This window comes from Lycorma delicatula, chromosome 2 (genome assembly GCF_047948215.1).
Source record: "Lycorma delicatula isolate Av1 chromosome 2, ASM4794821v1, whole genome shotgun sequence".
NCBI lineage: Eukaryota > Metazoa > Arthropoda > Insecta > Hemiptera > Fulgoridae > Lycorma > Lycorma delicatula.
In genome coordinates this window covers 185,610,037-185,629,125 of record NC_134456.1, presented here as the reverse complement: position 1 = coordinate 185,629,125, position 19,089 = coordinate 185,610,037, and the positions used below count along the sequence as shown (strand labels likewise).

The 19,089-nt window shown below is 29.0% G+C and overlaps 1 protein-coding gene across 1 annotated transcript in view; it reads right to left on the bottom strand.

Annotated features, from left to right (window-relative positions):
- LOC142320335 (inactive tyrosine-protein kinase 7-like) overlaps positions 1–19,089 on the bottom strand; it is a 217,938-nt gene that overhangs the window by 37,447 nt on the left and 161,402 nt on the right. Inside the window, exons 4-6 of the mRNA XM_075358041.1 lie at positions 11,841–12,007; positions 6,870–7,014; positions 4,618–4,754 (exon numbers count right to left, since the gene is read on the bottom strand). Of these exons, the coding sequence (XP_075214156.1) occupies positions 4,618–4,754; positions 6,870–7,014; positions 11,841–12,007 (449 nt within the window). The remainder of the gene's footprint in view (positions 1–4,617; positions 4,755–6,869; positions 7,015–11,840; positions 12,008–19,089) is intronic.

The window sequence follows — 19,089 nt, the reverse complement described above, 5'->3', positions numbered from 1 at the left end:
TTTGTTTTAAAAATTTTAATTAAAGATTTAAATTGTCCGTTTTAAAAATGTCAAATTGTATTATCAACACATATGCAAATTTTGCTGTCTAGTAATGGAATGATGTAATCTTTAAAATGTAGTATTTTTCTTTCTTCTATTATCATTAGTTGAAAATAATGATAATAGAACAAAGGAAAATACAACATTTTAAATATTACGTAATTCCATTACTGGACAGCAAAATTTGCATATGCATTGATAATAAAATAACAAATTTTTAAAACAGAGAATAATCTAAAATAAAACAACAATTTTTAAAAGAATTATGTATAAACTAATTATAGAATTTATTACCAACTGAAGAAGCAGGATCTGAGAAAATCAATTCATGGAAATTAATACAAGTTTAATTTATCAAATTACTGTGTTTTGATGGTTTATATTTCATATAATAATATGAATTTAATATTTATATATATATATATATATATATATATATATATATATATATATAAATATTATATATTCTATATTTAAATTCTATTAAATAACCTAGTACAGAATAATGAGATCTTTCCTTAATTTTTCAGGATAATATTTTTGTGGGATTCTGCATCCTGTCATGATTGAAATAATTTTGTTATTGCGTAATCTAATAAGATATGTGTCTTATTTCATTATTCTATACTATATATATATATAAATTCTATTAAATCATATATATATAAAGATGAAAATATTGTAAGAGATATATTTTGAGTAATTATTATCAGTAGATGTAAATGCATAAATGTATTAATTAAATATAAATAATGAAAGAAAAAAATCTTATGTGGACACCACATGACTTCCTTATATACCTATTAAATTACATATACACATTTTTTGCTGCACTCCATTTAAACTTATTTTCATTAAACATATTTCATTATCTCAAAATGAGATAGGATTCTCCAATTCTTTAATAAAGTGGAAAGTTACACATTTGCATTGTCATGGGCACCAAATAGCATCACATAATTTTATATTAGTTTATATAATAATTTTGTTTCACATCGGTCAAGTAGTTATCTGCTGAAAGTAAGAACGTGTCGGATCTGTAACCATGTACACATTGATTCGAATGTGACTTCATATACATATTTTTTTTTAACTTTTTTTTTAATTTAATGATTGTTAACCTCTGTAAATACTTCTGATTTAAAATGAAAAGCACATAAAATTTTATTTCACTAATAACTTCTGATTATTTTAATATACATATATACAGAGTGATTCAAAGAAACGGGAAATTTTTAAAGTTGTGTTGGTAGCCGTGGGCGATTGGTACCACTTGATAAGTGGCGCCAGCCTCTCTAACCTAACCTGCCATTTAGTTGTCATGGATCCTTGGAGTGGTGCGCAGCGTGCATTTGCTATCAAAGTGTTTTACAAAAACAATGACAGTGTGAAGGGAGCGTGTAGAGAATTTCGCCATCATTTTAATCTGGGACGGCACGACCGTGTTCCATCAGCACATGCAATTAAAACATGGATATCTAATTTTGAGGAAACTGGTTCGGCAATGAAAAAAAAACCTCCAGGCCGTGAGCGAACCGTCCGTACACCACAGAATGTTCAAGCTTTACAAGATGCTGTCGCACGAAGTCCACATTGGTCAATCCGTCGTCTCTCAGCATCTTTACAATTGCATAGTTCAAGCGTTCGAAGAATGTTAGTGAAGGACTTGCAATACCATCCATACAAGTTGCAGATCGTCCACGAACTGAAACCGAACGATGCAGTTGTGCGAGCACAATCATGTAATGTAATGCTTCAGAAGATAAACGATAACGAAGAGTTTGTTCACGAACTGTGGATGTCAGACGAAGCGCATTTCCACCTCTGTGGATTTGTTAACAAGTAAAATTTCAGATACTGGACACAAGAAAATCCTACGCAGCTACACCAGCATCCGTTGCACAGCCAGAAAGTGATCGTGTGGTGTGCTATGTCATCTTACGGTGTTATAGGCCCTAATTTTTTTGAGGATGACAACCGTCTTGCGATTACAGTGACGTCGGCTCGTTACGTAGACATGCTTGAAACCTTTGTTGTGGAACAACAAAAGAGATTTCCACCGATTCTTAACACAGCCTGGTTTCAACAAGACGGAGCAACGTCACATACTGCACGAATATCGATGGCAGCTGTACGCCGATTGTTTGGACAACGTATTATTTCACGAAATGGTGACATTAGATGGCCTCCCAGATCGCCTGATCTCTCAGCTTGCGATTACTTTTTGTGGGGTCACCTTTAAAGCATAGTGTTCCACAGTAGACCTGCTACAACGGAATAACTGAAGGCAAAGATCCGAGAAGCAATTGCGGAAATTCCAGTTGAGATGTAACGTCAAACCATGAACAATTTAACGAAGAGACTTCGTGAGTGTTTACGTAGAAGAGGAGGTCACTTGGAAGATGTCATCTTTAAAAAATAAACTAAAATGTATGTATCCTAAAATGTCAACATTTGTACAATTACATGAAATAAAATTCATTTTCTAAAAAAATTTTTCATTAACGTTATTTAATTTTTTTAATTTCCCGTTTCTTTGAATCACCTGTATTTTTGTTACTGAATTATTATTTATTGTAAATTTTTTTTACAATCAGAGGTTAATAATTATTAATAAATCAATATATTTCAATTAAAAAAAAAAAAAAATTATATGAAGCAGGTTCAAACTGATGTGCCTTCCCCTTGTAAGGTCCAAATACTTCATTAACATTTTATTTGGCTATAACCCTAAACCATGAAAATAAGTACCACTTATGATATATCGTTGAAAAGCACTCAATGAGGGCTTATTATTGCAGATAAGAAAAAGTTCAAAATTCAAATTTTTTGATTTTTGTGCTTTTTTGGACACTTTTGGTTCAGTCGATTGCAATGAAAAGGGGTGGTGCACAACTATGGTGCAACAGTAATAAATCTAAAATTTCAACATTCTACGGCTAATCGTTTTTGAGTTATGCAAGATATACGTACATACAAATGTACATATGTACAGACATTACGCTGAAACTAGTCAAAATGGATTCAGGGATGGTCAAAATGTATATATCCATTGAAATCTGAAAACCAAAATTTTTTGCGATTACAATACTTCCTTTACTTTGTGCAAGGAAGTAAAAGGGAGTAAAATAAAATATATCAACAAACAAAATACAGAAACTTCGATGAACCACAAATATTGTTGTATAAAATTAATAATTATAATAAAATAATACCATAAAAATAAATATCATAAGAAAATATAAGATATATTTAAGGTATTAAAAAAAATCACAAGATACCTGCATATCTACGAATATATTTAATGAGGATGCTCAAAAATTTAGCTTTATTTAATTTGTATTATTTTAAGAATTGGGTAAAAGAATAATGAGCAATTGGTTTTGTAGAAGTTAGTAATAAATAAATTAATTTTTTTTTAAACAAATACAAAACATATGTAAATGTAAGCGAATGGATTATTTCAAACAAAATTACTTTTACTGATAATTCCATAATAAACCTAATAATTTCATAATAATAATAAGAAGAAAAAGAAGAATTAAGAAGACTGGAATATTAAGGAGAGTTTCTTCAGACCATGGCATACATGACAGTGACTACTAAATTCCAATAAAATTTGTGATTAGAGTAAACTAATTCTCCAATCAGTAAGAAACTAACCTAAAAAAGCTATTTCATTAAAATGTTTTTGTACTACAATTACAAAAAACAAAAGATTCTTATCTGTCAGTCTGTATGCCCCATATTACAACCTCTTCACATATTTAACACAACCTTCTCATTACTATACTACTGTATATACCATTATCATGGTTTTCCTCTACAATTTACAGCATTTAACAAAGTTAATAATATTCTAATGAAAAAACCAGCAAATATTTTTCAAATCAATTGTGATATAGCTGCACTATAAACATAATGTATAAACTTATAAACATCTAAAAAGGGTTTTAAATATTTAACTATTAATTATGAACTCTAAAATAGATGAATGGGATATATGAAGACCTAGATTTAAATTATTTTTACTTTAAATCATCAATTATTTTAGTAATGAAGATATCTCTACCACATTCATGACATCACTATCACTATCACTATCCATGATGTTATTGGCATCATGGACAATACGTAGCAAAAATTAATATTTTAAAACACTTAACCCAGAGTGTAGAAAATTATGTTTCTAAAATTATTTTATCGGTGATACACAATTTTAGTTAAACAGAATACTGTTACAGTAACTTCTTGGTAAACAAGTTTAACTGTAACTTTTATTCACAGATTGTTCAGTCAAGATTTTGTTAAATATTCGACTAATGATTCTGTTATTAGTAATCTTCTATACATAATTATTGAATTATCTTTTCATAATCTTCAATAATTTTTTTTTAACTGGTCTGTAACTTTTTTTAATTCTAACTACTGAAATCAATGTTACACACAATCAAAAGAACACTATAATAATTATGTCATGACATGATTATTATTGATCGTATTGCAACAATTAAATTGCAAAATTTTTAAAAGCGAAATAATAGTTCAAATAAATGCAAAAAAAATAGTACTTACAAGCAATCTGAAGTTCAGCAGTGTACTTAACTGGTATTTCAGTTGATTCACCACGGATCCCAACACAACCATATAAGCCTTCATCTGATAAATGCACTTTATGCAGTAACAACGAGCCATTTCCAAGAAAACTTATTCTTAAAATAAATAAATAAATTCATTAATTAATCACAATTTAAAAAATTTTTAAAGAACAAATACTATAAATTTATTTAAATAAACATTTTCATTGGTTGTCTGTGAATATGCATGTTCCTTTCATACAATTTAAATAAATAATAACTTCAAGCAGGTGGATTAGAGGAAGTATTTACTATATACCACAAGAAAATTATGATGTAATAAAGAAAAATGTAAATAATAATACATATAGTAAAATAATGAGTTCAAATTTAATTAATAATAAATAATAGTGGAGTATCGTAAAAATATTTCATAATTAAAAATTATGTAATTAAAATACATAGCCAACTAACAATTCCTTGGCAAACATCTATTCTCTGTACCTTTTTTAAACAACTTTTCAAAAACCATGATCCAAGAATATTTGTTTTAATATAACCTCATGAATCCCTTTAGAATTACCAGCCAACAATAAAACTTGTACTAAACAGTATATTTCAATAACATTCAAATTTTGTAACATTCCTGTTCATATGAAAATTAGTTAATACTGATATGTGACTTTCACAAATTTCAATATCATCTCAATTTCCATTAACTAAATAATGTTTACACGTATTATTTTAGTTTGGATCATTAAACTTTATGTAGAGTAGTAGTATAGTTTGACACATTTTGCTGTTACAGACAAAAATATAGTATGAATATAGTACATTTAACATAACTGTACACAGAAAGTATCTGAATGGTAACTGATTTAATTGAAAAAGCTTGGAAAAATCACTCATAATAAAATCAACTACATCATTATGTCACCCTACTTTTGAACACAGAAAAACTTATAAATATGTAAAGATAACATAATGAATGATCTAAATTACTACTTGTAATTAATAATATTTTTGTAATATCAACCAAATGATCACCTTATTGTTGTTATTTGTTACATTACTTGAAATTTATATATTTATTAATTGCAAATTCATATATTTATTAATATTATTATAATTTGCTTTGAAAATTAGATTATTCAGCTTTTAAACAGATAGTTAATTAATTTTTTTTATTCACAAATTTTTTGTCAATCTTCAATCTGTCTCTCAATTGTTTTCTTATTTATAAATAATCTTGGACAGTATTTTTCCTGTCTTTGGGAAAATTACTGCACTTAAAATAAATGACAATTAAATTATAAAGCTTATCTTCATCTAGTTTATATTATTTTTTTATAAAACTGGTAAAATTATACAATGCTATAAAAAAATACTATGCTATTTACATTCATGTTTGTAAAATATAATTCTAAAATAGTATAATACAAAATAATAACATGAAGTTTTCAACCAATTTTTATGTAAAAATGATAACATTAATAATAGTGACAGCTACTGATTTGAATTACTAGGCTGAAAACCTGATTCAAGAAATGAAACAATTATAAAAATATCTTTATTTTTATAATTTACCCAATAAAGATATAATATAATAATCTATATATTATTATAGATTGACAACTGAAAGAATAATGTAAAACTGATAATTAGAATTAACTGCAGTCTAAGAAAATGGAATTATGATCGACCATATTGATTATTAAAAAAAATCCATCTTAGATTTGTATGAGAGTAGGAGCACAGTTAAACCAATTGACATCTCTAAAGGGTTATGAGAGCTTAACCGGTGATCTTGTAAGTAGTAAAAGCAACCACTATTAAGAACCAATGAAATACAAGCTACAGGTAAGTTTAGTGAAAAAGATGGCATTTTTATAAAATTTTTAGAAATTGAATGTAGTTGTTTCTATGAAATTCAGTTCTGAAGCTATTCATTATTTTATAACTTCTTTAATCTTTTTTGTTGTTTTTGAAAGAAGTAATCTCCAAGTTATAAATGGATTTTTCAAGATTTTAAAGAAGATACAACAGTATTATATTATATAAAATGGATGTAGTAATGAAATGATCAACAAAACAGAGATTGAACAGACAATTATCCATTTAAAAGATGACAATAATATTAACAACTAACTACTGTATAAATTAATTTTAATTATGATTAATGCAATAAAATTATAAAAGTAATATGAAGTTAGTACATTTTTTATTCAATTAAAAATAACTGATACTTACGCAGTATTATTTTCAAGGGGTCCACGCTCTCTGAAATACCATTCCATAACATCAGCATTCTCATAAACACAATTAAATATAGCACTAGAACCAAGCTTTACAAGTACATCCTGTGGTGCTACTTTAATATGAGCCCATCGGTCTCCTGTAATCATTATAATATAAAAAATATTTTCTGCTTTTTAATTAATTAAAATAACTCATTACATAATAGGCAAACATTACAAAAAAGAAGCATTATGTGTGTATATAATGCAGTAAAGATTTTTAATCCAACTAAAACATTTATGAACATCTCATAACAAATTATGCTACAAAGCTAAAAGTAACTAATAACGTTTGGTCTAGGAGTAAACACTCTCCAGAGGGAAGTTAAAGGAATGAACAATGAACCTATAGGAACTTATAGCTCCCATATCCTCCTATCTTTTTTACCTCTTTTTCCTCAGATAAACATAATAGAGTATGGATTAAATACAACAATAGCAAGAATGGGAGATAGTAGCCTACTGCTTCCATGGAGGATTTCAGTGAAATTCAGAATTTATAGTGGCTTTACTTAAGGACTTAATTTTGGGGGTTACACAAATGGTGTAACTTGTTGCTGAGTTATCAGTAAGATAAAGTTGAGGCTTTTTCTTCAGCAGTCTAATTTAGGGGATCTAATCTAATAATACAAGTCTTATCTTCAGCACTCCTCTTCTATCTTTGTGAGATGAATGAAAATTAGCTTTACAGTTCATATTGGTAGGTGTACTGAGATAACATTCAAATAACATAAAGTGTTAACTGTTTAAAATAATTTGAGAATTTAACAAATTTTCTTCTGTAATATAGCAAGATTACAAAATGATTTTTTGTTGACATGGTCAGAAAACTGCAGAAATCCACAAAAAACAATGCACATAATGGAAATTTGTAAATTTAAGTTATGATCTCAAAATAAATCAATGAAACAGATTGATGCTTATTTCTTGGAAACATATGCATAAGTACCACTTGGTGGAATGACATTACATTTATGCATACTCTGAATCAACTAGGTAAAGTAGCTCATATTTTTTCATTATTTTTGTTCCAGTGGAAAAGTACTGTTCATGACCAAAGAAACTCACAAAAACTGAAATATTAACAAAACCAAACAATTGAAATTCTATTTTTTGAATATAGATCCTTTCATTGAAAGAACCAAAAAATTCAAAAGAGAAAAAAGTGTACCTCCATATTAGGACATCTATAAAGAACTGCCACGAAAATGCAAACAGATTAATATAACATACTATTTTGGGAAAGTAAATGCAAAAAATTAAAATACTGTAGAAGAAAATTCTAAAGATTAGATTATTTTACCATAAAGAAAATAATCTTATCTGAATGTATTTAATGATAAAAAAAAGAATTAACATGCATTGTCAAAAAACAATGCTAAAAATTATAGAGAAATGCATGAAAAAAAAAATCACTAAAACCTATTTAGGACGAGTTGAAAATATTAATCCAGTATAACCATTACCAACAATGAAAGCAATTCCAAAAAATCTAAAATTCAGTGATTTCAAATTAAATTTTTTAAATTTGTAAAAACAAATTATAAAAACTATACTATAATTTTTATTTAATTTTGTTTTAGATTAATGATTCACAAAATATTTGCATTACATTTGTTAACTCTATCAGCAATTCTGTGTAAAGTATGCAGAAGTGCACATATAGGAATTCAGTGCCAACCACAAAAATAAACAAATTAATCACAAAGTTGCTGGTTGTTGAAACAATTCTAAACTATTGTCACGTGTTGGCAGCTTGATCAGGATACTGAGAGATTGACGATTGAAAATGTTTATATAATTACAATTTATTACTTTATGAATATAAATAAAAAAGGAAAAATCAATAATAACAATGACAATAAGAATAATAAATGACTGTAATAAACAAATAATAATCACAGTAATCACAACCAAAATAATAATAATAAATGCCAATAATAATAATAAGAAGAAACAGTGATTACGTACAAAACAGAATTTAAAACAATTGTTAGGATTTATTTACAGGTAGTTAAATGTAATTCAGTCACACTGACATGACCGCTAGTCTTAACACTTTTAACCACTATTCTTGAATTAACAACAATGGTACAAAAGATAGTATAAAGTTCTTACACGGCAAATACCTTTACTATTCACAAATAAAAATACCCTGACAGTTTATGAATGAAATATATAGTACATTATCTCTTTCACTTACAATCTAACAGTAACTCACCAAACCACTTCTTGTTTTCATATATTGGAATTACTTATGATGTCACCTTAATCGCATTGAACAAATTCACTAGAAATTCGCTCCTTACTGACATCCATGCAGAATATTCTTGCTTCAAACTTGTATAATAACTCCTAGCTTAGAACCCTCTCTTAGAGCACTCTCTGGCAGACTCTCCTCGCAGACTCACATCATAACGTCTTGCTTAGACTGATTTCAACTGATCTTTCCTGGAGTATTTATACTCCTATCCTCTTTATATGCTGGATCAGACTCAATTCAAAGCGTGAGAATGATTGTCTGCCCTCATATATTCCCATGAAACTCCTACCCTAGTCCGGTAACTCTTCTCACGGAACAACATCTATTTAGGTGTGTCAGTGGGCAGTACTACAAAGGACGATTGTTAAATGGACCTATTACCTTTACTAAAAGAGTTTCTTTTAGCCCCTTTCTGGATTTCCCCATTATTATATTTTCTACTTCCTTCTTAATTTGCAGGACTCCATCACTCAAGTCCATTATACTGCTCTTATTAAAAAACTACATTCACATTATGAATGATATGAGTATGATTCAAAATAATACATGATTTTAATACACCTTGTTGACTTTTTAACTGATTTTAATCAAAAAAGTAATTTCATTAATTTCTTCTGTTAAGATGTTTTTTAATTAAATATATTTTTATTTTATTTTTTCCTATTATAATGTCTATACTCCAATTCAGTGTTTCAGTTAATTGTAAAAAATGTATCCACTTATGCATAGTAAAATTACTTTTACTCTAAATGAAAATAAAATAAATAATTGGTAAAATGAACTATAAATAAGTGTTAACAATATAAATGAACTAACTGCTCGATAATCACCTGGATGAAGGGAATAGTTTACATTTACTCATTCCTAGCATAAAGGATGTAAATCAAATGATTAAAAGCTAACAACAACAATTCGAGTAACGAATGATTTACACCAGATCAGTAGTAAGTACTATTCATTAAACAAACAGAAGGCCTGTCTATCCATCTACATTCCGATCTAGTTTGAATAATAATATTTATATAATCTGAAAAAACTGGATTTAAATTATTAAGAAAATAAATGAAATGTTATTTATTTAACACAGAACTGTCAAATAATTTATTTTTAATGTTTACACAAAATTAAATTTTAAAAATATAGCTCAAAATTTTCATTACAGATAAAAATATTGCTTAAACAAATTCAATGAAATTCAGCAATTTTTCATTGATAAAATTTTTTTAGCATCAGCTGATGATAAAAATTACTAATAGTTAGTAAAATAATTCTGATGAAGAGAATAGATAATTTTTTCCTGCTAAAAAATGTTTAAATAATTTAAAACCTTCAGAACACGATAAAAAAAAAAAAAATATATATATATACATAAATGTTGGCTCAGAAGCTTAAAGCTTGTGCATGCTAATATAGAATATTTTTAATAAAATGTTAAATGTCAAGCCTGTCGGACTGGAACCTGGGACCTTCAGTATGAAAGAGTGATTTTTATCTCAGGAATAATTTAACCAACTTAAGAAATTTGGTGTGGTTATATTTGGAATATCAGAGGAATTAAAGTGGATAAAAATCAGATGAGACAGGGATAAAATGAAAGGATGCTATTATTTCAAAAGGGCTAGATATTTTCAAAATTTTACTAAAGTATGTTTTTTAGTTTATCAAAAGATAATACGATTACAAATGATATTAGAAACTGTATTTAAAACTTTTAAGATTTTTTTTATAAAATTACCATCAAAAATGTTATCTTTATAAATTTTTCTAACTTTCAATCGTTCTACTTTACTTAGTTGAATGTTTAAAATTATTTTTCTCTAAATGAGCCATTATTAGGGTAGAAAAGTTTTCAAACTATATTAGAGGGTTAGAGTAATAAACTCCTACCCTAAAAGAAGTTATTCTAACTTTCTACTGTTTTAATCTATGAACTTAAAACTTTTTAATTATATTTTTCTAAACGAAGTTTTAGGGTGGAGATATTTTTCAAATTTTATTATAGAGATAAAGAGTAAAATTAAAAACATTTTTAAAAATTAATTTTTTGTTTGAATAACAGAAAATACTGTCACTTGAGATTTTACTCCTGTTTTATAAGTACCTTAGGACAGAGAACTTTACAATGGGATTGAATTTATATTAATTTTATACCTAGTCAACAAAGTAATACTGATTTCTGTTTCTTTTTTCTCATTAGATTGATTTATTTTTATTTTAGTTTGTGTGTGTAATTTGTGTCTATTATATGGTTTGTACGATTAAAAATAAAACAAGTTTAGTGAATGAATATTTTTTAACTAGGCACAGTACTTGTGCCTCATCAACACATTGATTTGTGATGATGATTTTACTACTAGACCCACCTGGTCTAGTATAGGGTTAACCCACTTGTACTAGGGTTAAATATACAAAAAGCAAAATTTGTGTACATTCCTTATCCTTTTGTCAAATTGTGTACCTTTTTTTTTAAATAGATAAATAATTACACACAGTACTTAAATAAAGTTTAAAAAAAAAATGGTTCTGAAAACTTAATTGAGTAAATTAAACTTATCACTCATGTAATTAATTTAATGAAATGCATGTAATTAATTTTTATGAGATGTAACCTACTCAGGAAAAGAGAAGTTGTAATTTGGTTAAAATTTTAAATGAACTAACCTGGTATAGCTAATATGAAGTTATCAGTATTCATACTACTATAATGTCCAGCTTCATTGGATGCTGAACAACGGTAAACACCATTATCACGAGGTGTAACTGATTTTAAATGCAATCTTTTTCCTTTCAGTTGAATTCGATCAGACTTACTTACTCTTTCTGCATTTCTGTAAACAATTGAAAAATTTTTAGTTAATCTCTTTCTAAATGATAATAACAATAATTATGCAATTATAAAACAAAAGAAAGAAAATTGAAGTCAACCTGGAATTTGAATCTGTCTCATGTTGCACCTATCATATTTATGATGTTTATTACAGTATGACTGTAGTAGATCCTTATTTTGAAGAGGAAGAAACTCTTTATGAAGGAATAAATAACTATTTATTTTAATATGAAAAATCTAAATTATTTTAATAATAAAATTAAGACGACATACTAGGGAGCAAGTAAAAAAAAAGTTTATTTTATTGTTGAAAGTAATGTATGATTTTCCACCACAATGCAAATGCTAGCAACTAAATACTACATATTACATGACATGTTCATTTAAATCTCTTTTACTCATTGAATGAAATATACTCTTTTTCTCAGTATAATTTTAAATGTACTGTTAATATTTAAATTGTAAACTATAACTATTATTTTAAAATAAAAAGACATTTTCTATCAATGTTAACATATTAAACAATTTTTTTTTTTAATAAATAAATTATAGAGGCATTCAGCAATCATCTATATTTTTATAAAAATAGTTTACAGCAAGAAATTAACATTTTTAACTATTAAATACATTAACAGTATTAACAATATTTAAGCATTATTAAATGAATAATAAAAACAAACGATTTTTTTTTTACTGACAGTTTTAGAAGTGAATCAATTACAAAACGTTTTACTATAGGATGCTAATAGTCGTCTATTTTTTTAATTTATTTTGACATAAACTTCACAATATATTAACAATCACAAATATACTGCATGATTTCAAACTACTCTCAGAATGTTGTTTGTTACCGGTAGTTTGGTTTTTATTTATGATATATAGTTTGAAAAATGATGATCTAGAGCAATAAATGTTTCCTCTTACGGTAATTTTTTTTGTTTTTTGCCACTTCACAGAAATCCTTGAGATTGTTCATTCAAAGGGAATCAAGGAAGTTAATTAAAAATTACAAACTTTTTTAAAATTATTCTAATAACTGACAACGTTAAAATTAAAACAATTTTTGTTACAATATTCATATTAAAGCTGAGTCATAAAAGATAAAATTATAATAAATAATTATAAAAATTATTCTATTAATTTACAATCAATATATTTTACAAACAAAACGGACGGTATGGAAATCATACGAGTATACAGTACGGCTCATGACTAATAAAAATTCCTCAAATTGCAATGCTTTCTAACGTAACAAAAATCTCCGTAAGCGCCTCGATAAAAAACGCCAAGTAATAGAAACAAGCGTTTAAATTATTAAAAATTTCAAAAAATAATAGAAATAATATAAATATTTATTTTGAATACATGAAAATATCGAGGTAAAATTGAAATCCTTTCACTAAAACGTCAACTAATAACAATTCTGAAAATATCACCAATGAAAAATTATAGCAAGTTATCATGTATTCACAAATTATAAAAATCAAATAAAATCAACATTTTTTTCTTTTACTTAACTAACTAAAAAAAAGCGAAATAGTTAAGAGACTGTATTTACAAGACCAGCTCATCGTTCGGTCTAACACTTTCAACAAATAGTATAGCATTAGAAAATACTATAGTATTTAAATGTAGTATAGCGTAAGAAAAAAAGATAGTTTAAAGCAAAAAAAAAAATTGTATAGTGTAAGAAAAAAGAACTCTTCAAATTAATTATTTGTCCGAAAAAACTTTTTATTTCTCTGAATTACAGGACAACGATATTTTTTATTGATTTGTTTGATAATTTTTTTTCAGGTCTCATAAAAGAGGTCAAATAATAACCCCTCAATCGTTTCTCAAGATGGCCTAATCTTTTCATGCGTAGGAAGCAAAAAATACCCGATTCGATACGAACTGAACCCACCTCTAATCAGTATAAAATTTTCAAGTTTATGGCTTAGCATAAAGTTTGAGGATAAAATTTTCGCTGTATCAGTTTTTGGTTGATCAATGAATTCACAATAATAAAAAGTGAATACAAATGCAAAAGACATAATTCCTGTTATAGCTAGTTTAATAAGTCTGCTTTAAGGTTATACAACCGAGCCTACCTTATCGCTGCATGAGCTAAGCTCGTAAAATAATTTTTATTCCTAAATTAGCATATACATGATAGAAAAAAAGACACATATGTTGCACGTCTAAATATTAAAAGGTTATATTTAAAGGACTCTAAAATTAATGCAAAATATCTAGTTTTGTTTAATTTTACACAGTTTCGTGGTAAAAGCTAAAATTATACTAACTTTTTAATAAATAAATAAGTAAAACATACTCGGAATCATATCAGTTTACTTTAGCCCTTAAAAAGGGCTCTTTCAGATCGGTGATTATTTGAATCACAGTTCACGTGAAATTAAAAGAGTTTACATTTTTATACGTACAATTAGAAATTAATATATTTTTTCGTTGTGTATAATTTTTAAAACGAGAAAATTTGAATAATTTTTAAAGATATCTATGTATGTATTAACGCACAAGGTATTGCCTTATTTATATCATAACTGAACATATCTTTTTTTCAGTCACTTTTTCTACACCTCCACGTTATACGTGGGCAAAGCCGTATTTTGTTTTTATTTTATAGTATCCTAACCGCTTTCTTACCGTCTGCCGCCAACCAGCATTAAATACACATTAACAAACATTTAAATTTAAATGTCAGTTGAAATTTACTACTGTAAACTGGTAACAAGATAAATATATAACAAAAGTATAAGCTAAATAATAATAAAAAATAAAACGATCGAACAAATTTTGTAGTAATAATTCTAGTAATAGCAGATCAATTAAGGAATTAACTAATAAATATACAGATCTGTGAGCTATAGGAAGAAAAAAAAAATTTAAGGTGGTAAATTCTGGGCTAGACCTTTTTGTGCGATTTTAATTTCATTTGTTCCGTTGCCGTTATAACCGGAACGTGTAGATTAATACAAAATTTATAGTATAAATCGTATTTAATTCGATAACTTTCAATACGTAAAATATAGCTGTTTGTACGTAAATCAAAACGAAACCCATTATTCGATAACCACTGCTTATTACAAAATAGATAAGTTATTTGAATGAAAATCTGTAACAAGTCTCTGTTTAAAACATCTGTTATTCATTTTTAATCATTACAACATCAAATATTTTAATGAATCTATCAAGTTTTCAAATTCGCGAAAAATTCTTCAAAATGCATTACCAAAAAAAAAGAGGAAAGAAGACGTGCACTATTTTATTAACGCGTGTTTATCAATAAACTATAAATAAAATAAATTATGTCAATCGAAGAAAGATATTAAACAACGATGTGTATTTTCAAAAACGGGTTAAACGTGAAACTAGTATCAATAAATAAAAAAAAGAAAAATAAATATGAGAAAAAGTAATTTAAAAAGATGATAGTCTGATCCGGTAAGTAAGAAAATTTATTTACTTAACATAGTTCAATTTAACTCTATACAGAACGCTGTATCGACGCCCTCTTTCTTAATCTAACGAAAAATTATATTTTATTCATCAAATTGAATTATGTGTCTTATAAAACAGAATAAGTTCTATTGTTTTATGCTTCCTGTAATTTAAGTTATATTTAATTGTATATTATTCGCTTTGGTCCTTTTTTTTTAAAGGTAATCAAGTTAAAAGTTGGAATTTGGGGCTAATTTTAATTTTTTTTCTAGGAGAATCTATAGAACCACTTAGGTGGAAACCTGTGAAAATGAATAAAACGATATAAAAGAAGTTAAATATACTCGTAAAATAACCTTCAGTGGGAAATACGATTAACAATTTGGTTTAAGACACACAATACCGGTGTTAGTTAAATTTTTTCTTGAGGAATGAACCTGTTTTTAGAAGATTATTAATTCCTAGAAGAAAAGACATTTTTTCTCAGTTTAATATTAACTGCAGTGAAATAGATGGATGGGTGATGTGGAGCGCCACTTGAGGACGCTTGTCGTTTTCAATTGGAGAAGACAGGCAGAGGTCGAGATAGACGGCGGGGCTATGTACGGTGGCCAGGGGTCACATCGACCTATAGCGTCTAGGATTAAATAATACATACTGAGATAAAAAGATTAATCGGTATTTTTTTTTTGTTGTTTGATGATATCGCCGCATAAACTTGAAGCTTGGCGTATAAAAAATGCATGCCTGACCGGGATTCAAACCCGGGACCTCCGGATAAAAGGATTAGTTTGTTATTAATGGTTGAGGACAGGCTTCCCATAATTTTTTTCCTTAAACTGATGAGTGAATTTAAATTACTCTTTAACTTGTACTTAACTAGTATTTAACTGGTATTCGTGCTTAAAATTAAGTTTAAATATAACTGGACCTCAATTATCTTCTTTACTTCAAAAGTCAGAAAAAATTTTGATGCCAACATATAAAATCGCTTATTTATCAAGGAAGTAAGATTTTTTATTTTTAACTTTCTTTTATTTCAAAATCGTAATGATGTTGAACAATTATATTTGCATTATAACTTCCATAATTAAAAGAACTGATTTTTAGCACAAACGTGTCTTTTTTGTGTAATAAAGACTTTAAGCTCGGTTATATAAGCTCTCGATGGGTTCGAACATGTTTTTTCCGCTCCATATTTCTGCAGTTTTCCTTACGGTTTTGTGTTATAATTTAATTTTTTTTTCCGTTTTTGACTTGCCGCCTCTTCCAGTAAGGTCTAACGACGATGGAGCAGGGAATTCCGAAGACATCTGGGAAACTGAGATTGCGCCTTTCTCCACAAGTTGCTCAGGATAGAAAGAAATCCAAGGCTGGTGGTAGGGGTTCCTTGTATTCCTCACAAGAGGCCTTTGAATTGGAGAAATGTAGGACATTCCAGGACGTCTTCCGCATGGAGGACGGGTGTGACGGAGGGGAAGAGAAATGCAGGTGGTGCAAAGAGCCTTAAACTCCGGAACATACTTAATAACATGACGTTTTTGTTTAACCACGTTAGGGAGTTGGCTCGTTTGTGCGGCAGCATACGAACACAAAAGTAGAAATCAAGGAGTGACCCGAACGTATGGATTCGTCTGTTCGTATGATGAAGATGTTTCAAGATGTTCTTGATGAAATAATCGTAGAGCCTCAGGAGGGACAATCAACTCGGCCGGGTACGGTGGAAGAAGCCATCCAGATATAATTCACTGTCACGGACATGACTTCGCAGACTGCAGCCGTGGGTCTTGTTGACCGGACTGCATCCTGATCAGGTGTGGAGCTCCGTCGAATGATTGATGATGGTATTTCTGACAGAGACTGGTCTTTTGGAGCTGGTCTGAGGATTTTCCAATCTTCAGTCCTGGTGGAGGACACCGCTCGCGTAGAAGAGGGTACTGGATTTGCATGATAACTGATCTGGCAGATGGGGTCGACCACCCAAATCACACTCCGTAAAGCATCATGGATTGCGGACCTGGCTCGTTCGGGTAAAATGATGGCGGGCAAAGTCCTTGTTGTACAGTTACCTGCTCGGGGACGGCGGTGGTTCCAAAATTTACCTTGATCGTACTGATTATGCCCTAATAATTAACTCGGCAGCTGGGGACCGTGAGGTGGCCTTCATTATCTGCCGGTCGGTTTCTCAGGTGATGAAGGATGAGTACAGTCGGGCAGTGTGTTTCTCAGGACCATCGAAGCGAATTAGCCAACTTTTGGGCCACACTGTTGAATATTTCACTCGATGGATCGGGAAGAGATACCTTGTGCATCTGTTAGTCGATGCAGAAGGATGTCGGCAGAAAACGGCCGGTAGGCCTGCCAACGACGGAGGGGAAAACTTACGCTTATCTTCTCCGCTCAGTGAAAGGAGCTGTATCGCCAGGTGAAGTCGGGGTCCTCTCCACGCGTAAGGGACAGGGTGAGGGCCCCCACATCCGGGTGCGGGCCGATAGTGGTGCTGCTGAACGGATAAGCAAGGATATTTCTGCAAAAGTAGAGGGCACCACTATGGCTCTTGACAGGGAAGGGTGGAAGAAGGGTCCACATCTTTATTAAACATGTGGATGTACTCACCATACAGGATGAGCTCATTAAGAGTTTTGGAAAATCACGGGGGAGTTGGTTCTCGACTACCTGGGCGGGACCTTGGACTTTGCCAAGGTAGTTTGAGGCGAAGGCACCCCCCCCGGAGCTGAATTATGCTTAGATGCGTAACTGGCTCTGGGGGGCGCGGTAAATGAAGGTGAACAAAAAAAAAGAAAAAAATAAGACTTAAACTTGTTTATAATCTTGATAAATATGAATTCTATCCAAAAAGTGATGAACGTAAGTAATGTGATGGTCACAAAAAAGATAAATTGCTTCAACCTTTTTTTGAATGTTTTTAGAGTATACAAACAGCAATTCTTATTTAACCATGTCAGGTGTGACAACACGCTCCAATATTACGCAGTGGAAAATATTCTAGTAATTAATGATTATCAAAAATTAAAATTTGAAATTAAGTGTGGCTTAGTTTTTATTTTGGATTATTGGTATAAGGGTAAAAGTATTAGCATACATTAAAAGTTACTGTAATTTTTTTACACAGTTATTGATCCAAGAATTAATGTCCAAGTAATAATAAGTAAAGAATAATTAATAAATTACATAAATAGCAGTACTTAAATAAAGTAGTTTAAGTGCTTAATAAATAAGTAAGTATAGTTTTTATTGTATTAATTACTATAATTATGCATAATGTATGTATAGTAGATAAACTTCTCGCTCGAAGCTGAACTTCTAGAAAATAGATTTCTACATTCTGTGCTTCTTCTTCTGCATATTAAACTTTTTAACGCGAATCAGCAGTAGGCTGATCAGTAATGAGCTGGTAGCACATTAATGATCAGTAACAATTTTTTTTAACATTCTGATTTATCAAAATGAGCAGACCAATTAAAAAAAAATTTAAATAATCATTCATGACTTACACAGTAATAATCCGGAAAATCAACTAAAATCATCCAAATTAGGCATGATTAATCAGTAATCATTATTTATTAATTAAAAGGACATACTTTGCAATCTTACACATTTTTTAAACGGGCGTAGATT